Source organism: Leptonychotes weddellii, chromosome 5 (assembly GCF_054177405.1).
Source record: "Leptonychotes weddellii isolate Sample4059 chromosome 5, ASM5417740v2, whole genome shotgun sequence".
Lineage (NCBI taxonomy): Eukaryota > Metazoa > Chordata > Mammalia > Carnivora > Phocidae > Leptonychotes > Leptonychotes weddellii.
In genome coordinates this window covers 40,636,258-40,660,650 of record NC_138373.1, presented here as the reverse complement: position 1 = coordinate 40,660,650, position 24,393 = coordinate 40,636,258, and the positions used below count along the sequence as shown (strand labels likewise).

Sequence of the window (24,393 nt, the reverse complement as noted above, 5' to 3'; positions counted from 1 at the left end):
TGTTACTTTAAGTACCCTCCCAAGGTGTTCAGGAACATGTGGGATGCTTTCCACTCCCTTCTGCATTGGATAGCTTGTTTCTTAGAGGAGAGTCCTCCTCCTTCTTGGTTTGCTCTTGATTTGATGTATTTCAATCCTCCAGTAGCTTCTTGGTAGATAAAATAGTTGTGTCAAAGTGCCTTTATCCTATTGCTCAATTGGTTTGGCTTAGAATTCTAAGCTGGAAATCATTTGTCCTCAGTTCTGAAGGTACAGCTCCACAGTGCTGTTGCTGTGCAGTCTGAAGACATTTGATTTGCAGATGACTTTTTTTCTTTCTGGGAGCCTGGAGGATCTTTGTCTCTGGTGTTTCTAAAATTTCACCCTAACAAATTCACCGTAGGTCTGTTTTCATCCATTTTGCCGAGCATTTGCTGAGCATGTGAATCTGGAAACTCATGTATTTGGCTGTGGGTAATTTTGATGATCTTTTTTTTAAATTTCCCAAATTCTGTCTTTCTCTTCCTGAAACTTTCATTATTTAGATGCTCAACTGCTTAAATTATTTCTGACTACGTATTTCCTCTTTTTCAATCTTTGTTTTTGCTCTACTTTCTGGATATTTTCTCAAACTATCTTTCCAACAATTCTATTGGGCTTTTTCGTACTTTTAATTACGTCCAAACATTCATATATGTGTGTGGATATATATATTTATCTTGATCCTATTATTTCATGGATGCACTGTCTTCTCTTACTCTCTGAATATGCTAAGAAATTTAGATGGTTTCTTTTCCCTGCATGGACTGTTTCCTCCAAGTTGATTCTGTTTAATATCCAACCTTCACCTTGGAATTTCTCTTCAGATGTTTGGCAATCCTTGGTTTATTACTATGTGAGAGTGAGGCACTAATGTGTTTGAAAATCTGAGGACTTGGGTGGAGTTTGAAGTTTGTGAGCTCTTGGCACTGGGTGATCTGGTTGGCCAATTTCCTTGGGAAGCCCTGGTGTCACTGTCAGTGTTTCTGCTGAAGTGGGTTATATTCCCCAGCGAAGGAACTGGCCACCTCCCACGGAGAGTATGTGTGCCAGTATGTGCATGTTTTTGTGTGTGTATAAACTTCAAATGTTGAAATTCTAACCCCCAAGGGGATGGTATCAGGAGCTGGGGCCTTCGGGAGATCATTAGGTCATTATGGTGGAGCCCTCATGAATGGGATTAGTGTTATAAAAGAGACCCCAGAGAGCTCCCTTGCCCTTCCCACCATATGAGGGCACAGTAAGAAGGTGGCCGTCCATGAACCAAGAAGCAGGATCTCAGCAGACATCAGTCTGCTGACACCCTGATCTTGGACCTCCAGCCTCCAGAACTCTGAGGAATACATGTCTGTTATTCATGAACCACCCAGGCTGTGGCCTCCTGTTATAGCAGCCCAAGCACAGTAAGACAATGGCCTTGTTTTCACTATGCCCTCAGTTACGCTGAGTCTCTTATGTGACATGGTCCACTCGAGAGATTAAACCTCTGGTCTTCTGCTATGGTTGAGCATGAAAAGCTGCCCAGAAATCTGATGATTTAAATGATTTTTATTTCTTTTTCTTTTCCTTTTTTTTTAAAGTAGGCTCCATGCCCATCGTGGAGCCCAACACAGGGCTCAAACTCACGACCCTGAGATCAAGACCTAAGCTGAGTTCAAGAGTCAGACGCTTAACCAACTGAGCCACCCAGGTGCCCCTTAATTGGCTTTTAAATAAACTTTTTAAAAAAGATTTTTTATTATTTGAGAGAGAGGGAGTGCACAAGCAGGAGGGAGGGGAAGCGGGAGAGGGAGAAGCAGACTCCCCGCTGAGCAGGGACCCCGATGTGGGGCTCGATCCCAGAATCCTGAGATCATGACCTGAGCCGAAGGCAGATGCTTAACCACCTGAGCCACCAAGGCACCCCTAAATAAACTTTTAAATAAACTTTTCTACCAATCTTCCTGGTTTTTGCTCCACCTTTACACCCTCCTTCTAGAAGAACCTAGTGCCATCAATCCCCATATCTTTTGAGAGTTCTTGGGCTTAGGACTCAGTTTACTCAATGAGCTAAGTCAGTTACCACTCACTCATCTGCTTTCCAACTTCCAAAATTTTATGACTATTACCTCCTTTTTGTTTTCTTTGCCCTTGTAGGTTTATGCCTTTAAAGAAAAATCCTTTTATTGCCACTTAGTATGGTTTCAGAAGACATGTTTAGTCCACCAAATCACCCGGAGTCCCCACCCACATCCGACTGCTCACTGGCTTCTAGCCTCACTGAAACTGTCCATGCTAATGCCACCATGGACTTCGGAGTGTCAGTTAGACAAACACCTTTCCACCTTCACTTGACTTAGGTGCGGACGGCCACTTCTGTTTAAGCTCCTCATCTCTTCCTCAGTAGCAACTCTATCTCCTGGAATCAGTTATCACTCCCTTCACCAAATCCTCTTCCTTTCTTTACCCCAGGCCTGGTGTTCCTGGGGCTTCTTACACCTGTGCTCTTTTCATTCTCATTATTCTGCTGGAATAAGCACAAGACCCTTAAACTGAACTACCTTAACTGCCACTTACATACTCACAACCCTAAAATCTCTATTTCCAGCCCAAAGCAATCTGTTGAAGTGTAGATCCGTTTCCCCAACCACCTCCTGGACAAACCTACTTGGAATTCTCAGAAGCACCCCAAATTCAACATGCCAAAAACCGAAGTCATCATTGTGTTCACAAACCTATTAAATTTCCCACGTTCTGCCTCAGTGGAGGGTGCCCTCATCTACCCTGCAAAAAGCCAGACAACCGGAAGCCCCACTCAGATCCTGCGGCCGACAAGCCAGATGACCGGAAGTCCCGCTGAGACCCTGCCACAGTCCATCCTCATCTCAGCTCTCTCAAGGTCCTACTGGTTCTACCTTCTTAACATCAAGAACAAGAATTCTCACAATTTAGTGTGCAAAAGCATCACTTGTGGGGCTTGTTAAATACCAACAGCTGGGCCTCAACATCACAGTTTGTGACCCAGACTGAGAATCTGTATTTCTAACAAGTTCCCAGGTGATGTTGGCGCTGCTCAGATGGGGACCACACTTTGAGAACCACTCATCTAGTCAGCAGCACTCCTCACCGTCCATTTCCGTTCCCCTAGTCCAGCAACACATCCCCTGTGCTGGGACTGTAACAGTTAATTTGCCTGACCTTTGTAAAACATCCTCCAATCTACAACTGGCGTGCTCTTCCTAAAAAAGGCAATCTGAGGTCTTAAAATTTACAATGATTCCTCAGAATCTTTCCAAATCACACTCAGACTCACTGGCCTGCTGTTCACGTCCCTGGATGGCCGGCCTGGCCCCTGCGAGCCTGCTACTACCGTGCGTGCACTAGACTCCAGCCACACAGACCTCTCTTCTCTAGGCCAGAGTGTCCCACAGCCTCACACCCCCGGTGGCTGCACTTTCAGCGGCTGGTAAGCTGCCATATTTTAAAATATCTATCAACAAATATTGTCGGTTGCCCCAATACCATCACCTCATTATATTCTTAAAAATCTAAAATCTGATCGACGTCTTGAGGATAATTACGTGAAGGAACAAACTAACGCATGGTCTAGGATACACTGTGATATTTTAACACTGATGTTGCAAGAACAATTCTTATTTTATTTCAAGTACCTTCACACATAACAGCATTCATGTCTATATGGGCAGCTGCATCAGAATCTGTACACACACGATAAAATCAGAGAAGGTGGAGACAAATCAGAAATGCTTTCTTTGAAACGAAGAACTAGAGCTGGCTATCAATAGATTGAAGATTCTTAAAGAACTCCAACAGATCTCCTCTGAGCATCAAATAAGAGAAATTAATAAAAAATTAATGAGCCAAAGAAAAATATTCGGAACTAGCTTGTAACTATTTTCCTTATTTTCCCCATTATTGTGGGTTTAAAAAAAAAAAAAGAATACAGAAAATCCTGCACAAAAAAACATTCCCAACTAAATAAAATCATGAAAGCCTCTTATCTTAAAGACTCTACTTTTAAAAAGATTTAGTGGATTTTCATTTTCATGCAGTGTTTACATTTTTGAGTAATGCATTTATTTTTCTCATCTAATCACTCCTATTAAAATGACAACAGAATTTAACACTTATTTTTTTAATTTCTATTTTTGCTGCTATGTACAAATTATTTTTCTTACACACCAAATATTTAGTTTCACTAATTTTTAAAAAATTCTTAACAATTGAGAGGCACCTGGGCGGCACAGTCGCTTCCGTGTCTAACTCTTCATTTTGGCCCAGGTCATGATCTCAAGGTTGTGAGATCGAGCCCCTTAACTGGGGCCCACGCTCGGCAGGGAGTCTGCTTCAGATTCTCTCTCCCTTTCCCTCTGCCCGCTCCCCCCCAACGCTCACGCACTCTCCCTCTCAAAAACAAAACAAAATAAAACTCTTAACACTTAAAAAATTAAATACTAGTATTAATACTCCTAGATTCTGTTATTTTTTAAAACGCGTACCAAAATGCTAGTCCTGACATTTTGCTCTGGCACTACCATTACCACACACGTCCTTTTTGTCCTTCCTCCTAGAAAATTCTTCCACCTTGAACAGCCAGCTAACTGCCTGTCCTGTTGGGAAATGCAACTCCAGCATCACTCCCATCGGGACACCCTCCGACCTCCCCTGTGGATAAGGATGCCCGTCCGTCCCCCAGCACCCCTGCGGCCCTCCCCCCGCTCCCGGTTCACCTCCAACTACAATCACATTTGTGGTTCCAAATCTCCGGGAGCCGGGGACCACACTGTGAGTCCATACGCCCACGTACACCGCCCCTGCCACACCACACGTGCTCCGTGACGGCTCGGTGAGTTGATGACTTCTCCAACAAATACGTGGCTTTCCCTCTGGTTGGCACAATTTGATTTCCAGAAAACACGTGAATGAACCCTTGCTTACTACCCCTCCCCCAAATCCCTCTTTTGAAGGACAATGGAAATTATGACCAACCCAAATTCAAATCCCTTTCACTTGCTCTTTTATTCTGAGTCATCCATTAAGCATTAATTAAGGCGAGGCCAGGAATCCTGGCAGAGCGGATGAAACAGCCCCATCCCGTGGCCATTAAAGTCTCCCACGTCTGCCTTCAGGTCCCGCTCTGGGAACGCTCCTCGATACGCAAACATTAACTTGGCATTCGCCCTTCTAGAGCACCCCTGGCCCCATCCGACAGCACGCTTGCTTTACTCACCGGCCTGCATTCTAAGCTCCACCAGGCTGATGGAGGAGGCTAAGGGGAGGCTGTGACAACGGGAGCTACGAGGCCCGCTCCTGGACGCCGCTTGGTGGGCTCAGAGACTAGATGTGGTGAGCTCTTTGGGCAATGCCGTGCCAACTCCCCCACCTGTCATCTGCATCCCTGAAGTGCTGTATGGCAGAAACGTAAAAATACCAGATCCATGTACATCTAGACGATGTGAGTTTTGTCATCGGTTTCTGTAAGAATTGCTTTATTACATCCACCCAGCATCCCCAGGCAGTGAACCAGGTACCAATCTCCCGTCTCTCCCGAGACCCCTCTCCCCGCCCCCACAGTGGCCAGACAACTCCACTTCTCTGATCCTCCGTTCTACAGGGGGGAAACACAAGAAGTCTGGCTGTTGTCACTCTGTGTTTGTCTTTTCGTGTATTACGTTGCTCCCCTGTTCAAACCGTGAACCCCGTGTCATGACGAAGGTACACGCTACATGCCATACACGTGTGACTCCCCACGGCACAAAAACCTCTCGTGTTCTGATCTGTCAATTATCGCCCAGACATGAAGTCTCATACTCTGCTTGATCATCATGTGAGCAGGGACACAGATGTTGAAAAGAGTGAGTGGGACAAAGAGAAAGTTGGAGGAAGTTCAAAAACCACAGGGCTGAGGCCAATGTCACGCAGTGTATGCCAGTGCTACAATGCCTGTTTAATTGAAACCTTGTAATAAAAGTTTAAATACATAAAATGTTTTTTTATCAAAAGAACATCCCCCGCACCCCCAGCCTGATGCGCATAGAGCAGGGGCAGTGGGAACTGGCTACCTACAGGGAATGGAGAAATGGCAGGTCCAACTCTCGTTGGCTTCGTATTCCTCAAAAAATGCTCTATGAGTGAATTCAGAGTCTCGGCTGAGTGAGAACCCTACCCCACACTGGCTTTCTTCAAGTAACTCGAGTCCACACAAGGCATTCTATACCGTGGAGAAAGCTCCTCTTGGCTTTCAGAAGACAAGGAAGAGCAGGGCTTCGTGTCTGGGCAGCACTATGTTCTCAATGGTGCGTTCCATGGAGTGCACCTGCTCAGGGGAGGCCGTCAAGAAGGCCAAGGGCCCGACGCGCTGCTCCGCACAGGAGTGGCAGAGGTAGCCACCCTTGTTTTCCTTCCTGTTGCTCTGCAGGGAGGGGGAAGAAAAAGAGGTCAGGGGGACGATCAGACAGCAGGGATTTTCCACCAAGAGACTAAGCCTTATTATTCTGATGTTTTCCGACGTGGGCAAACCTCTGAGGTGACATATCCCACAGCACAGCCATCTAGGGTAGACTCCACTCTATCAAATTCCTTTGGGGCAGAAACCAGAATTTATCAAGGCAAGGGGTGAAGAGCCAAGGAAAACCGAACCGGGCCCTCCAGGGAAACAGTGGTCCTGTAAGCGTCGGGCCCCAACCCAGTCTCCCAGACCACGCTCGCATATAAGAAGATGCAAACGACTTAATCAAATCCTACAGAAAGCACAACCTGCCGAGACCACATACGTAAGTGATGGGGAGCTTCTTCATGGTGAGCACGGTGTCCACGGGGATGGAATTGTTGCACTGTCCCACGCAGCAGCGCACCACTCCGGTCTTCAAGACATTACTGGTCAGCTCTGCTTGGAGGAAGTACTCCTGGGGACAGAGAGAAAGAGGGTAACAGCAACGTCTCCACCACACCAGAGTGGGAAACGCTCTTCGGACATGGCCGAGTCCTCGCAGGAGAAAAGCACTGACTACCTCAGCTGCCCTCGGTTTTTGTGTGTTTTCCCTGCCCGGTAACGTGTCCAAGACAGGATGCTTAAAGCAGTTCAGCTGGAATCTTGACAAAATGGCCAGTTTAAAAAAAAAAAAAAAGGCAAACACGTGGGCAAACACGAAATAATGGTATTTCAGGGCTGGTTCTGGATTTTTATCTCACGCTGACCTGTCCCAGAATCATTAAAAATTATTTGTATATTGACTTTTCAAGCCAAGTGAGCTGAAACAGGGGCCTTAAAAGATCGGCGCACATCGACCCAGCATGTTGCCTCCTCCCAGGCCTGAGGCTGTACGAATGAGCAAATTCTTGGCCTCTTCAAGCCTCAGCCTCCTCATCCGTAAGATGCAGACAACACAGTACCTGGTTCACTTGACTGTTGTGAAGAAGAGATACTCATACAAGCTAAGCGTACGGATGGCCCGGCACGCAGGGAACACCAAACCAAATGTTAATGACCTTCCAGACTGGAAAAGCAGTAGGGACAGGGACCAGGGTCTGGTCTGCTATGCTCTGGAGTTTAACACAGATGTGGCCGACGGGTAGAACCACAAATATCTGCTGACTAAATAATTACGATTTCCTGTTTTCTGAATTACAACGGCAAAACCTGTATCCAGTATTTGGATTGATTTGGCTTTCTCTCTTGCAGGATCTGTCTGCCTGCTACAGAAAAGAACAGAAAATATATAAACACTCGTGTTCCCACCAGTGACTGAGGGACAACGAAACCAGGAAGTCCTTTCAAAATAGAATGACAGGTTTTGCCGAAATCCCCTTTACCTGTCATCTCTACCCCCTCCCCCGAGGTAGCCAGTGTTGTGAATTTGGCATGCACCCTTTTTGACCCATCCTAAAAGGGCTTTAAGTTTACATGTATGTCCCAGAAGGCTAGGTACCATCTTACAGGTACTTATTTACATGAATGTTATACTCTGAGTCTGCTTCCTATCTAGTTCATTGAAGTGCTACATAGGGTTTAATCACATCGCTCTTTTTGCATTTGATTCAGCCATTCCAAGTGGATACTCAGGTGGTTTCCAAATTACTGCCCACAGTGTAGCAACGAACATGCTTGTACATGCTTTCCCACCCACACATGCAAGGGTTTCTGTGTTTACAAACTTTCTGAGCACGATCCACACCAAGAAATCCACTTAGCGTTACAATTCTATACACACGTACATGCATATATAAAAGGCTGAAATAACAGTTTCATAAAACAGTATTTAACGTTATGTGCAATGTAGTCTTTCTTCTTTTAGATTTTATTTCTACCTCGCTTTTTAAAAAACTTACCATAGCCCACTAAATTAGTTTCATAAATCATGAATGGACTGCAACCGACACTTGGAAAAGCATTGCTCCAAAGCACCGGTTCTCAAACACTTTGGTCTTGAGACCCCTTGACACTCCTAAACATGACAGGCTCCAACATTACAGGCTCCAAAGAAGGTTTCTTTATGTGAGTCTTATCTGTTAATATTTACCACATAAGAAATTTAGGCTAAGGAATTTTAAAATTATTTTTTTATTATGTTATGTTAGTCACCATACAGTACATCATTAGTTTTTGATGTAGTGATCCATGATTCATTATTTGCGTGTAACAGCCAGTGCTCATTGTAACACGTGCCCTCAATACCCCTCACCATGCTACCCTATCCCCCCACCCCCCTCCCCTCTGAAACCTTCAGTTTGTTTCCCAGAGTCCACAGTCTCTCATGGCTCGTCTCCCCTTCTCATCTCCCCCCTTCAGTTTTCCCATCCTTCCCCTAATGTCCTCCATGCTACTATTCCTTATGTTCCACATATGAGTGAAACCATATGATAATTGTCTTTCTCTGCTTGACTTATTTCACTCAGCATAATCCCCCTCCAGCTCCACCCTTGTTGATGCAAAAGTTGGGTATTCAACCTTTCTGATGGCTGAGTAATATTCCATTGTATATATGGACCACATCTTCTTTATCCATTCATCTGTTGAAGGGCATCTCGGCTCTTTCCACAGTTTGGCTATTGCGGACATTGCTGCTATGAACATTGGGGTGCATGTGCCCCTTCTTTTCACTACATCTGTATCTTTGGGGTAAGTACCCAGCAGTGCAATTGCTGGGTCATAGGGTACCTCTATTTTTAACTTATCAAGGAACCTCCATACTGTTTTCAATAGTGGCTGTACCAACTTGCATTCCCACCAAGAGTGTAAGAGGGTTCCCCTTTCTCCACATCCTCTCCAACGTTTGTTGTTTACTGCCTTGTTAATTTTTGCCATTCTAACTGGTGTAAGGTGGTATCTCAATGTGGTTTTGATTTGGATTTCCTTGATGGCTAATGCTGTTGAACATTTTTTCATGTGTCTGTTAGCCATTTGTATGTCTTCTTTGGAGAAGAGTCTGTTCATGTCTTCTGCCCATTTTTTGACTTGATTATTTGTTTTTTGGGTGCTGAGTTTGAGTTCTTTATAGATCTTGGATACCAGCCCTTTATCTGTAATGTCATTTGCAAAGATCTTCTCCCTATAAAACGGGTGCATCTTGCTTGGGTCATGGTTAATACTTTGGACTCTGTACATTCCTTCAACCACCCCCCAACAGAATGACTAAGAGGAGAAACCCCCAACAAAGAAAAGAATCAGAGACTATGGCCTCTGCCACAGACCTAATGGATATGGATATAAGCAAGATGTCAGAAATAGACTTCAGAGTAGCAATTATGAAGTTGATATCTAGGCTTGAGAAAAATATTAGCGACAATACAGAATCTCTAAGGGCAGAAAAGAGATCAGGCCAAACTTAAAAATGGTATGAATGAAACGCAGTCTAAACTGGATACTCTGACTGCCAGGGTAAACAAGGCAGAAGAACAAATTAGTGATCTAGAAGATAAGATGATTGAAAAGAAGGAAACTGAGGCGGCGTGGGAAAAACAGCTTAAAACCCAAGAGATCAGACTGAGAGAGACGCCATGAAACATTCCAATGTCAGAATTATTGGGATCCCTGAGGGGGTGGAGAGAGAGAGAGGCCTAGAAGATATATCTGAGCAAAAAGTAGCTGAGAACTTCCCTAACCTGGGGAAGGAAACAAGCATTCGTGTCCAAGAGGCAGAGAGGACCCCTCCCAAGATCAATGAGAACAGATCAACCCCCTGACATATAATAATACAACTCACAAATCTTAGAACTAAAATGCTTATTCTTCTTAAGAGTAACAATTAAACCTATCACATGTTAATGTTTTTATCAAAAACAACTGTATTTCCAGAAAAAACTTAGAGAAGAGTAGCATTGTTTTACATTTTTGCAAATCTTTTTCATGTCTGGCTTAACGGAAGACAACTGCTTCTGCGTTCAGTCTGTGGTGACAACACGTCACGTGGCCTCTGGAAAACTCCCCCATGTGCCTGTCAGAGCCTGAGAAGGGCGGAGGACTTCCTAGCGCCCTACAAACAGCATAGAGCATGTATGACACTGGCAGCCAAAGGGTTAATGGGACTCATAAACACAGCTGCAACTCTTTACCCAGGCTTTTTTCATTTGCCCTTAAATTTCTCTGAGTCTTCTCCTTCCAGGAGGTGAATCTGAGGCTTGCCCCCAGCAAACTCTTTCCTTGCGGCACACTTGATCATACTTGATGTCTCCGTCTTTGCTGCGCATTGCGCAGACAAGCTCAGGTTCGGCTTCAGATCTGGCGAGCCAGCCAGCCAGGCGTTCTTTGCTGAGGGCTGGTTGGCGGTGGCCCCTAGCCAGCCGCACATCTGGTGACGAGTCCAAGCAGTTGCCTGGGCTCTCTGTCCTAGGGTCCATCCCTGGGGCCCCATTCTGCCTGGGTGCGGTCAACCTTCGGGCTTAATTTAAGGAAACACTTTTGGGGTTTGATTTGGGCAGATGTCTCTTGGTGAGTACTTCCTATCTGATGGCACAAGAGCTCGTTTCTTCCTCCATTTGGGTTTGGCTCTTAGATTTCTTCCTCCTGTTCAGCTGCCTCTTAGCCTCTTAAGAAAAGCCTGGCGAGGAAGCAGTCTGGTTCATTTGGTGGAGCTCTGACTTTTAGGGAGGAACTAGAAACAAGGAAGCTGTTTGGTTCAGTCCATGAAGCACCGCACCCCCGACTTCTGGGGAGGAACCAATGCTCACAGAGTTACTCCAGGCTTCGTTTGGTTTGTTTGTTGCTGTAGCTTCTGATATCTTTGAGTAAAACCAGCCATGTTCTACTTGGAAAATGGGAAATGACACTTTGACTCCCCCACATGCAGCCTTCTGGGCTATTCTCCAAAACTGGGCAATCACTTTTGGCAACACTGCTTGGCCACAATACTCATTAGACTCTGGAGAAAAATGACCAACTAACAAATCCATAAATTATATAATACCATCTTGCAATTAGGTTTTGTAAAAGGGAGATATTTGGAAGTTGGGCCTTTAAGATTTTGCATCTTGTTCATGTATTTCTGTGTCTATGTATGTTGTAAATGTGAACGATTTTCTCTACCTCTGCCTTTTTAAAGATTTTATTTATCTATCTGAGAGAGAGTGAGCACGCGAGCATGCATGAGCGTGCATGAGTTGGGGCGGGGGAGGCAGAGGGAGAGGGAGAAGCAGACTCCCCCACTGAGTGCGGAACCCCACATGGGGCTGGATCCCAGGACCCAGAGATCATGACCTGAGCCAGAGGCAGACGCTTAGCTGACTGAAACACCCAGGTGACCCTCTAACTCTGGATGGTATTGCTAAAGGTAATTTATGAAAGAGCTCTAGTTTGTTTAAAGGCAAGCACTTGTAAAAATTGGGCATTCTAAAACTCAGAAAGATAGAGCGCCTGGGTGGCTCAGTCGGTTAAGCGTCTGCCTTCAGCTTAGGTCATGATCCCAGGGTCCTGAGATCAACCCCCAGGTCAGGCTCCCTGCTCAGCAGGGAGCCTGCTTCTCCCTCTACCCCTCCCCCCGCTCGTGATCTCACTCTCTCTCACGCTGTCTCTCAAATAAAATCTTTTAAAAAAATAAAATTCAGAAAGATAGAAACTAACCCAAATGTTTTTTAAGTTCATGTGACCTTGGAAAATACTTGGAATTAAAGTTAATTTAAGGTGTTTAGTTTACTGGAAATAAGGGAAACAATTCTGTAAAGCTGTAGGTGGTTTGTGAGAGGGTCTCTTTGGAAAGGGGTTTTGTGCATGGTCAGGACTAAGACTATGAAGACTCAGTATGAAAATAGTCTATCAGGGAGTGATCGACGCCTGGGAAAGGGAAGGGAGTGAAAGAGCTCAAGATCAGACTGAAGCTGCGCAGTGACTCAGGATCAACAGATACCTCAGCTCATTCTCTGAGGAGTTCCAAAAGTTGGATTACGCTTCAGGGCACCTACACTGGGGCAAAAGTCAGGGTTTGTGACCATGTCGGGGGCACGCCCTTGGCGAGGCAGCTGTCTTCAGTCAAGGCAATCCCGGACGGGACCTGAGAGCTGAGGCCTGTGGGCAGCGTTCCTACAGCTGGGAGTCCTTCATTCCTGATGAAGATTTTCAACCAATGGGAAAACTGCATTCCAACAGATCCTTGCTTAAAATCTCGCTGGTTCGGGGCGCCTGGGTGGCTCAGGTCATGATCCCGGGGTCCTGGGATCGAGTCACGCATCGGGCTCCCTGCTCGGCGGGAAGCCTGCTTCTCCCTCTCCCACTCCCCCTGTTCTCGCTCTCTCTCTCTGTTAAATAAATAAATGAAATCTTAAAAAAAAAAAAATCTTGCTGGTTCTCTGTTTGCTCTTCCAGATTTGAGGCTATGATTTACAGAAATTTGGTAAAATATTCTTTTGGAAACAAATATGGAACACTTATCTTTTTCTCCCAACCTGATCCCTCCAGAAATCAGAAACTCTCCGTGACTATTCTTGTTTTCATGGCAATGTATTTACTTGCTAAGTTCAGTAAGAATTTGGTCTCCTTATGACAGAACGCAATTGGAAACAATGGTTACGTTACCAAGGCTTTGAGAGGAATGTCATATTTGGTCAGATATGACCAGACAGTTTTAAGGAAGTAAGGATGACTTTATGGAGCCAATGAAAACTGTTGGAAAAATCGGTCTGGTATCTTGCTTACAGGGTTCCCAGCAGCCTTACCATGGGATTAAAGAAGGTCACCTCCCAGCAGGTGCAGGAACCTCAAGATATTTTGGGGACCTCAAAGAGAGGAATTCACCCAAATCTATAGGTATTGCAGGCAAAGTCTGATGGCAAGTATTTAGCTTGTCTTCTTAGCCTCAAGAGGCTGTTAAAAGTTCAATTTGAAATTCCTTATAAGTTCCAACAAAGCAAATTTAACCAAAAAAAAAAAAAGCCAATCACTATTCTTGCCATGCTTATGTGAACAATTAGGTCAACTTTGTTAAAACTGGACTTATTTTACAAACAAATGAGTCTTCGTTTCGTTATCATTGAAAATGAGAGTGATTTTAGAAAAACTGTTCTAGTAACACACCTTCGTGAGTGTTAGATTCTAGTTCTGAATTAAGAGTCTTTGAGGGTCTGTTTGCCTGTTAAACTGGACTAAAGCCTTGCTGGGTGCTCGGCTTCCACGAAGAGTGGCCCTTAGAAGGGGCTTTAAGCCCCTGTGCTATGTTATTTGGAAGATTCTTTCTACACCTGTCATGACTTAGGAATTCCTGACAGGGCTCACGTTAGGGAGCTGGACACTCTCCAGTATGTTCGATCCATGTTTGCTTCCAGCAGGCTGATGTGCCCCACAGCTGTGCCCTTATGCCGCCTGAGTCCTGGGCAGGTGGTGCAGGCACCCATAGGACCAACGCCAGCCTCGGTAGGGCCACACGAGGTACCGCTGACCACCCCTTCTTCAGTGAAGCTACAGGGAAGGAAGCTGGGGATCCATCGCACTCGAATTACAGGATCCACAGGGTCCCTACACCCTGTGCAGCAAGGACAACCACCAAAACAACCCCGCTTGCAGCAGCGAGCCTCTGACCGACCTGAAACTACTATTTAGGAGGGCTTGTCTGAAGAAATCGGTTGATAAATACAACAAGCTACCCGGTTACAACAAGCCTCCCCTAAGGCCCTAGATAAACTGAAGTCACATACACCGTAAGAACGCATAACCAAGGTACAAAAATCTTGCTAATGCAGAATGTTGGGTTTCAACCTGGAACTGAGGAGTACTTCTTTTTTTTTTTTTTTAATATTTTTTAAGATTTTATTTATTTATTTGACAGAGAGATAGAGAGAGAGCACAAGTAGGCAGAGAGGCAGGCAGAGGGAGAGGGAGAAGCAGACTGTCCACTGAGCAGGGAGCCCAACGCAGGGCTCGATCCCAGGACCCTGGGATCATGACCTGAGACGAAGGCAGCTGCTTAACCGACTGAGCCACCCAGGCGCCCCTGAGGAGTATTTCTAAACAAGAGCAGGTTTCCATTCCTCTAACCCCAATCGCCGCCCCATTTCAGCAGGAAGTAAGTAGGTGGGTCATCGTCCCAATTCCCTCAAGAACGAGGAATGACCAAAAGACAGTGGGCTTGAAACCCAGAACCAGAGGGTTAGTGGGACGACCACACGCAGCAGCGACTTGTACCCGGACCTTTTTCGTGTGCTTTTCAACTTCCTGACTCCCTTCCTTCTCACCTCCTTTCTTCCCTTCTCCTCCCAAGGCTGCCTGTTGAATAAACCCTACCTTGCTGCATCCTCATGTGTCAGTCACTGTCTCTGCGGCACATGCGGCAGATGAACCTGGGTTCAGGGACACGCACAGTATCCACTGTGAGGAGTCAGACTCTAGTGCCTGGAAGGCCCCCGACCTGAGAACTGGGACTTGCTCCAACGACACTCCTGAGCAGTGGGGCGCACGTTCTCCCACCAGTACCAGGACGATGCCCACCTCTCATCACTCTTGCCAATACCTGAAAAGGTCAAACTTTTCACTGTTACCAATGTGATTATTTTAGTTTGCATTTCCTAGACTGTGACACAGGTTTTTGTTTTTTTTTTTTATCTATTCACTCACTGTGAGGGTTCCTTTAACTGTGAACTTCTCGTCTCTGTGTCTTGCCTATATGACTACTAGGTCGCCTGTTTCTTACAAATCCGCAGTTCTTTATGACCTTGGCCAGCCCTCCGCAGTTACACCAGCTCCAGGAGGGCAGAGCTCGGGTCTGCTCGCGGCCGCACTCCCAGAACAGTGCCTAGCGCACAGCTGGCAAACAAGCATCTCAAAGGATGTTCTTTAAAGCTTATCTAAATGTTGGCTATTATTTTATCACACTGAAGATTTACAACTTGATGTAATCAGAAATAACTGTTTAGGACTTCCCATTTTATGTCAAGGTTATTAAGAAAACCTTCCTCATCCTAAAGTATTTTTATAACATTTCTAAAACTGTTTTCTTACATTTAGGTCTTTATTTTTTAAGATTTTATTTATTCATGAGAGACAGACAGAGGCAGAGGGAGAAGCAGGCTCCCCACTGAGCAGGGAGCCCAATGCGGGACTCGTCCTGGGATCATGACCTGAGCTGAAGGCAGACGCTTCACCGACTGAGCCACCCAGACGCCCACATTTACGTCTTTAATCCAGCTGGAATTTATTATGAGGATATAAAGAATTTCACTTGACTTTTTCCACATGGAAAGCGAACTGCCTCAACACTGTTGGCTGACGAGTACATTCCTTCCCTACCCCTCTGTAATCCCTAGCTATTACATGTGAAGCTCCCACACACCCATGGGACTTTCTGGGAACTCCCATCGATCTGTCTCTTATGCTTTCCTTAGCATCTCTTTACACTCAGTCTGAATATCCATCCACGAGTTCCCACACCATGTTCTTCCTTAAATTGGCTAGTCCTGGGCTATTGTTCTTCCATACGAATTTTAGAATCAGTTTATCCAATTCCACCAGGCTCTAAATCCTATTGGCCACTGAATATAATCTTTAGGAAGAACTTCTATCTCCCATCCATAAATAGATCTTTAAGATGCAGAGGGATCCCACTGAGCAAATGAATCATTTCACGGTCTAACAGTTTCTAAAAGCCAAAAAAAACAAAACAGACCTTTAAAATCCCAAACATCATGGGAAAACTAAGTCTTCCTACATGGACACAGTGAGAGCACAGTGCCCCGGTGGGATGAGATGACTATCCATCTGGCCCAGGGCGTGATTAAACAGCACGTGGCAGACTCTCCCACTCCCCCAAATCTTGCTGGTGGATCCAAAACTGCCTAACAGCCTCCCTCCTAGACTGTAAATTCCACGAGATCATGGAGCATATTACTTGTCTTGTTACCTCTACTCCTTAGTGCTAACTACAGTGCTTGGCTCTATAAATCTAGTTTGTCAACAGAGTGAACAGGTGAATCAATAAAGCCACCTCCACTCTTTCGTGACATCCTGGGGGTCCACTACGTCCACGGGTATGAGGACAGTAGCTGCTGGGAAACACCATCATCCAGGGAACTGCCAAGGGGCTTACATCACACTGTCAAGTGTGGGCAGGGGGACCCGTGCAGCCGTGGCAAACACTATCCAGAGGAAGAAAAACAAAACTCACTCCAAAGCTTCATTTGAACCCCCAGCCTTCAGGAACCCACAGGCCCCTGATACCACTACCTCTGCATCCCTTCTTTAAATGTTTCCAGGCCGCTTTGGTTTTAAACACACTGGGTCCTCACTAGCAGTAGGGCCCTCACCCACGACTTCCCGGGGGCAATCCTGTCCTCATCCCTGTCGCACAGATGAGGGCATGAGAGTTGAGAAATGAGGTCACTTATGCAAAAGCTCCCAGAGGTAGACCACAGCAGACGTGGGGCTCCAACCCGGGTCTAGGTCCAGAACCTGTGTTCTTAGACCACCAAGCAACAGTGAGGCTCCCTCTCTCTCCTGCAATCTGTAGATACAAAGCTCCATGACAAGGAGGCACGTGACAACAGAACTTCGCCATGAGTACTGCCGAATGAATGAGTGCATGCATGCCACAACCCCCATGTTCTTTCTCAGATGCCAGTTCTCCCCCCACCAATACCTCCCTCCTGGAGTCGAACATCTAGATGACCAGAAACCGCCTCAGAGGACCCCCATACTCTCCAATGCACGATACAGTTACCCCGTCAGGCCACCCAGACCCTTCTCTAACACCCTCCTCTCGGTGCAGGTACAACCCTGTGTCAGCTTTCCAGGTCAGGCCACGGAAGCACAGAGTGATGAGTGACTTGCCCACAAGGTGTCGGGCTGGGAGAACTGAGCTGTGAGCCGAGAGGCAGTCTGATCCAGGGCCTGTGGAATCCAGCCCGGCCCAGCCCCAGACCAGGATGGGGGCCACTTTCATCCAGCGGGCAAACACTTCCTGAGCACCAACGATGTGTTAGGCACCGTTCTGAGGATAAACCTATGCCACTTGGATTAAGAATCTCGGACACTGGGAGGTCGAGAAGCTGTCTGTGAGCAACGAGCGTGACTTCACAACACTTTATTCAATAACGTAATGATTCTCTTCACTTCCTCAAAGCTTAAAGAAACGAACAAAAAACCTTCTGGGGATTAGCTAGATTTTCTAAGGGGGACAGAGAAAAAGGAGGCTGCCTGACCTACTCTTGGTTATAGAGACCAAAGTGGTTTCTCACTCTAGGTAGCAGGAACCAATGGCTCCCTTTTGTTCTAAAGCCTCAGCATGCAGGGCTCCCCCGTTCATGTGCTTTCATAGTCTCTAAATTATTACCCTAGTCCCCTGCCCCAGAGCCTTCAAAATCCCTACAGCCTTCCCCTCTGAGCATAGGGGGACTTAGCCACTTCCAAAGAGGATGTCTCCCAACAGATTCATAAGTTGTGATAAAAAGCAGAAGTATTTCCTCTCACGCAAGGGCTTTCGGACCCAAACATCTGCTCACACGGATGGGCCATGTTTCCGGGGCTCCCTCAGAGCCCTTCTGGGAGCAACAGATATTTTTGAACCCAGCCTCAGTAAGGGGGACGTATTTCTCTCAATTCCGTATGGGGAAAAATTCATGTTCCCCATAAAATGTATGCAATAACCAACTGATGAGCTTCGACTAGCTTTAAAAAGCCTTTCCGACTCTTCTATGTAACTGGTAGGGTGGGACTCCCAGGTATACAATCTCGGTGAAGAATTTGGCAGTATCTAGAAAAATCACATATCCATTTATCCTTTACCTAGAAATTGAAATTCTGGAACGTATTCCCCAGGACGCACTGGCAAACCAGAAAATGACTCGTGCCTTGTGATGCCTCGTGCCATTATTCTTTAAGGCAAAAGACTGGAAAGAATCCAGTAGCCATCAGCGAGGGGCCACACCAATCACGATACACGGACCCAGTGAATATTCCGCAGCAGTCTCAAGGGAGGAGAAAGAACTCTATGAACTATTAACAGTGAGTGATCTCCATGCACATTTCTCAGTGACAAAGGGAGGTTCAGAAAGAACACTATCTAGAGAATGTTACCTTTCATGAAAAAGAATAGAAAAATTTATACATATTTGCTGATACTTGCAAAAAAACATACCAAAGGATAAATCGAATACTAATTTTAAAAAAATAGCCATCAATGGTGGAGGGAGAGAATCTGAAGGGGACAAAGACAGAACGAGACTTTTACACTTGTTACAAAGTTCTAACACTGAAAACATTAATGTCTGATATATTCAAAAAAGATAATTAAGTCAAGGGTGCCTGGGTGGCTCAGTTGGTTAAGCAACTGCCTTCGGCTCAGGTCATGATCCTGGAGTCCCTGGATCGAGTCCCGCATCGGGCTCCCTGCTCGGCAGGGAGTCTGCTTCTCCCTCTGGCCCTCCCCCCTCTCATGTGCTTTCTCTCTCAAATAAATAAATAAAATCTTTAAAAAAAAAAAAAGATAATTAAGTCAAAAAGAAGCAAAGCAATCCTTGTAAAGACAGTAAACAGATATATCTTATTGTAATTACATTGGCGGATCTAACCACAGGGGAAAAAGAACTTACTTCAAGAGCCCTCAGGGCATGATATTCCTACCACACGTCTTTAGTGGAATATAGAGAAACGGAGCTGTTAGGAAATCTTAAATTCCATTCAGTATTCTGTTTACAGGAATACTGGTACTACTTTATAACTGCTATCCACAGTAGGACAGTGTAAATAAGTAATCAATAAATACTGTCAGGAACCAAGATCTATACAACTATATAGAAAAGCAAATCTAGAATGTGGAACATTCTGTAGGATGCCTGACTCCAACACAAGAGCATTGGAAGGAAGAAGGGGTCTTAGACTGCTCTAAATTAAGAAACTTAAAAGACTTCACAACCCTGAATTTTGTTTGGACCCTGAGTTGAACAAAGCAACTCAAAAAAGGCATTTTTGAGACAATCACAAAAGTATGATTGTGGATTGGGTAGCAGAAGCCGCATGGAATTGCTATAAATTTTTTTTTTTTTTAAAGATTTTATTTATTTATTTGAGAGAGAGAGACAGAGAGAGAGCATGAGAGGGGGGAGGGTCGGGAGGGTCGGGAGGGTCAGAGGGAGAAGCAGACTCCCTGCTGAGCAGGGAGCCCGATGCGGGACTCGATCCAGGGACTCCAGGATCATGACCTGAGCCGAAGGCAGTCACTTAACCAACTGAGCCACCCAGGCGCCCAGAATTGCTATAAATTTTATAAGCTATGATAATGGCACTGTAATTATGGGGAAAAAAGGTCCATTTTTTTTTTAGAGATACATACTCCAGTTATATATAGGTATGATTTGTATGTAGTAATTCATTACTTTCTTGACTTTTAAATATCTCAGAATTTTCCTAAGTTAAAGTTAAAAACAATCCTATTTAACCCACATCGTGAGGTGGTATTACGGGTCTATAATACTTCCCGCTACAATGTGACAACTTGGTTCTGTGATAAACCCAAGCACCCGTGCCGCACTATTTCTAGGAGAAAACCACACTACCCGTTCTAAAACTACTTACGATCAAAGTTTATACAAAAACTCCTGTTATAGGTAGACATTATTTGTACATACAAATTGTTAGAGTTGACCCTTAAACAACTTTGAAATGCATGGATCTACTTATACACAGATTTCTTCAAAGTATGATGCTGTAAATGTACTTTCTCTTCCTTATGGTATTCCTTCCTCTAGCTTACTTTATCCTAAGAATACCACATATAATACAGCTAACGTACAAAATATGTGTTAATTGACTGTTCATCTGATCAGTGAGGCTTCTGGTCAACAGTAGGCTATTAGTTAAGTTTGGGGGGAGTCAAAAGTTACACACAGATTTTCAACTGAGTGGGGTATGGGCGGGGATTTATCTCTAAACCATGGGGCCAAATCCAGACCAGTCCCTGTTGCTGTCAATAAAGTTTTATTGGGACACAGCCACACTCACGCATTAATGACTTGCTTGCAGCTGCTCCGTGCCCTCACGGCAGAGTTGAGCCAATGCAACAAGAGATCACATGGCCTGCAAAGCCTAAGATATTTACGGTCTGGCCCTTTCAAGAAAAAGCGTGCAAAGCTCTGCTCTAAGTCCTCTCTGGAAACCGCTGGGCGACCCAGGTGCCAGGAGGGACACGGCCAAACAAAGGGGCCCTGGCTCTGAGATCTGACACACGAGGCGTCACCCATGGCATGGCCCCGGTGAAGCAAAGCTGCTTGGAGAAACATGCGGCTGATTTCAAATTCCAGAAACATTCTTATGGCCAGATGGGCCCGTCTGGGAGAAGCTCAGAAGAAAAAAGTGCTACCAACACACAAGGTAGTCTGTCTTATGCAAGAAGCTTTTGCTGTTGTGACGGGACCTGGAGTGTTGGTCCGCAAAGCTTCCCCCTGAAAGGCTCTCACACCATCTTCCTCAAATATGTGAAGAGAAATCCTGTCTGTTGCCTTGTTTACCATCCGTCTCTGCACCTGGAAGGGGGGCTAGGGGAGGGCAGGCGTTCTCTGGCCGCCATGTCACCTCCAGTGCCTAGAAACAGGTGCGGCACATACTCAAGAAACAGGCACTATTCAGTTCTGACGTCAGGGTTCTGCATCACGGCCACTGAACAGCGCCAGGAGTTCCACACCGGTTACTAAACAATGATTCCTGCCCCACACCGCCACCCCGCCCCGAGGTTCAAAGCTGTTGATGTCACTGCTCAGACTCCACAGCTCCTGATATTCTCACCTGCCTGAAGGAACATGAAATATGGTGCTTCGGCTGCACAAAATCTTTTCTGTTCTCCAGACAGCAACAGAAGAAAGAGTACCTTTTACACTTAAGTTTTAGGTTTTGGCTTAAGTATTTTCGGTTCAGGGAAAAATGGACCAAGTAACCACTGGGAGCTCAGATTTCTGTTCCTGTTTCCAACAGGGTTGAAAAGACTAACTGGCTTACACTGCAACCTGTGAAGGGCAGAAGAGAGCTGGAAATAAAAGGGTGGGGAGCAGGTTGGTCTGTAGGGAGCCGAGTGAGTGCCGACACTTTCCTGCATCTTAGCCCATGACAAGAGGCCTAGTGCCTATTTGAATAGTCCTTCTCCCTCCCCGGGGAAATTTTCCTTGGAAGAAATCTATTGTTGGCAGCAGCTGCTGGTTCACGAAGAACTAGGGAAGGGGAAGGAGGCAGTGTAGACACTGAAAACATTCTTGCTGGTGTTTTCCCAAGAGTGCTCAGCATAAACTGAGCAAGGGAGAAATTAAGAAACATATGAACAGTGGATATTTTAAAAATTAAAACTGAATCAGGAAAGAACTGAGAAGAGAACCCACATTTCTGTCTCTTTGATTACAACATTTCCTGCACTAGCCATGAGTCCCAAGAGAAGCCCTTCTCTTCCAGCCCAGGATCCTGAACCAAAGGCCTTTGAAGGCCACAGGTTGACCCCTTATTCACCCACCATTTGCATCGACATGGATGGAACTGGAGGAGGGGATTATGCTGAGTGAAGTAAGTCAAGCAGAGAAACACAAGTATCATATGGTTTCACTCACATGTGGAACATAAGGAATAGCACGGAGGACCACAGTGGGAGGGAGAAATCTGAAGGGGGAGAAATCAGAGAGGGAGACGAACCATGAGAGACTCTGGACCCCAGGAAACAAACTGAGGGTTTCAGAGAGGAAGAGGGTGAGGGGAGGGGGTGGCAGGGGGTTGGGTATTGAGGAGGGCATGTGATGTGATGAGCACTGGGTGTTATACGTAACTAATGAATCACTGAACATCAAAACATCAAAAACTAATGATGTACTATACAGTGCCTAACTGAACATATAAAAAAATAAAATAAAATAAAATAAAAAATTAAAATTAAAAAAATAATAATAAAAAAATTAAAAAAAATTTAAAAAACCCAGTAAACTCTGAATGTTGCCAAATTAGCTTGTGTTACTGGCTCCTCTTACCCCAGCTAAAGTCAAAATGTTCTCCAAGGATTTGGTCATGATGAGACGCTTCTTGGCACGGGTTACTGCAACATACAGTAAATTCCATTCATCCTCAGAAAACGACTCTAAAGAAAGTGAAGGGAAGAAAGGTATTAGCTCAAAAGCCTGCTTACAAAATGTGTGTTCTCCTCTACACGTTCACTACCCGCCCCACCACCCCCACCAAGAAAACCACTCAAGACTTGCTGGCTGTACACACCAATTTCTCCTACAAGCACCAACTCCAAAAACAAAAACCTAACAGACCAGTGGCACAAAATACTGAGTTTTAACCTGTGCTGCTACTGGTAAAGCCCAGGAGCATTCAACACCCATCAGGTTCTCATTCATCCTCCCAGGTCTCTTCACGACAGCTGTGTGGGACTGCTGGGGAAACTGAGGCTCACAGAGGCCAAGTCACTTGGACACATGGGCCAAGGCTGAGCAAGGGCCCAGGAGCCAAACCCAAGGCTACTTGTCTCCAAAGTCCACGTTCTTCCCTTTTCCTGACACTGTCTCTCTCTCTCTCTTTGGAAATGTCTTGGGCTGTCACACGACAAGCAGAGAAGAAACACATATCCAAGGCTCTACCGCGTCCCTGAAGCCTGTCCCCTGACAGTCACCACACACCGCAGCACAATGGTGAGAACGCGGCACCGAGCAGCTCATCCATGAACACACTGAAAGCTTTAAATGGGCAGATTGTATGCTATGTGAATTAGACCTTGATAAAGCTGTTCTAAGACAAAAAACAAAAAAAATATGCGAACATGCATTGGCCAGCAAGGGAAAAAAAAAAAGTGGTAGTATATTAAATAAACTTTTCTTCCCCAATATGGAGCCACTGTTGTGGCTCCCGTGCCCCACTGTGCTCTAATTTACCTTCAGCAGCACACCTTTTTGTAATGTTACGGATATATTCATCAGAGACCAGGAGTTTTTACCATTTCTACTTTCAGCCTGCCAATGTACACTATGCCCCAAATTCTGAGCCCACGGTTAACAGAACGTTTGTTTGTTTCACATGGTTTAATTCTAAGATTTAAAACCAAAATAACTGCACGGATGCTCAGAAGATAACAACTTGCCTTGAGTATAAATTTATATAAAAGCAAACAAATGATACAAAGTGCTTACTTTTTTATGATTTCCTGGTCTCTTTAGTAAAAAGGAGATTTAATTTTAAAAAACAACACTTTGGGGACGCCTGGGTGGCTCAGTCGGTTAAACGTCCGACTCTTGATTTCGGCTCAGGTCACGACCTCAGGGTCCTGGGATCAAGCCCCGTGTCAGGTGCTGTGCTCAGCAGGGAGTCTGCTTGAGATTCTGGCCCTCCGCCGCTCCCCCACTCGCACACGCACACAGGCTCCCTGTCTCTCTCTCTCTCAAACAAACAAATGAAATCTTAAAAACAACATTTTGGAGAGCAGGTAAATTGCTTCAAAGCTTTTATGGGGCTGGGCAGCCGATATCTGATGGTGGCACAGCCCCGACTGGGGGCTGAAACAGACCGACCCTAAGCACGACCACCCTACTCACAGCCCCGAGACAGGTGGGCCTGGAGGACTCGTTTTTCTCAAACACACGGTATAACAATAAAAAACCGAGAACTAGGAGGTGTTTTGTTTTTCTTCTAGAGGCACAGCACCCAACAGAAAGCAAGGCAAGCAAGGGAGGCACCGCAGGTGGGCGGCACGCAGACGCTCCTCACCAACTCTGAAGTGGGGCAGTTGTGCGAGGTTGTGCCTGGCACAAGGCACTTTCACAAAATCATCCAACACATGCACGGTGTCAAACTCCAAGCCTTTGGCTTTGTGCACAGTGCCCAAGATGTACTCTGGAAAAGAGAGCACACAGTTAGATGGGGGCTTGGCAGGGAAAGGCAGGAGAGAGGAAGAGACAAGTGTGCCCTTCCTGCCACGCTCCTAAAACTAACGGCGCTTCCAC

At 45.6% G+C, this 24,393-nt stretch overlaps 1 protein-coding gene across 4 annotated transcripts in view; it reads right to left on the bottom strand.

Moving 5' to 3' along the window:
• Positions 1-5,932: 5,932 nt before the first annotated feature.
• The window catches only part of FBH1 (F-box DNA helicase 1), a 52,195-nt gene continuing 33,734 nt past the window's right edge, over positions 5,933-24,393 (bottom strand). For 3 of the 4 annotated variants that reach the window (XM_006734765.3, XM_031029685.2, XM_081820530.1), the window contains 4 exons: positions 24,158-24,283; positions 22,426-22,532; positions 6,792-6,923; positions 5,933-6,430 (listed from right to left, as the gene is read on the bottom strand). In XM_006734765.3, the coding sequence (XP_006734828.3) occupies positions 6,260-6,430; positions 6,792-6,923; positions 22,426-22,532; positions 24,158-24,283 (536 nt within the window). In that variant the 3' untranslated portion in view covers positions 5,933-6,259. The remainder of the gene's footprint in view (positions 6,431-6,791; positions 6,924-22,425; positions 22,533-24,157; positions 24,284-24,393) is intronic. The other variant, XM_081820531.1, reaches the window with a different exon arrangement.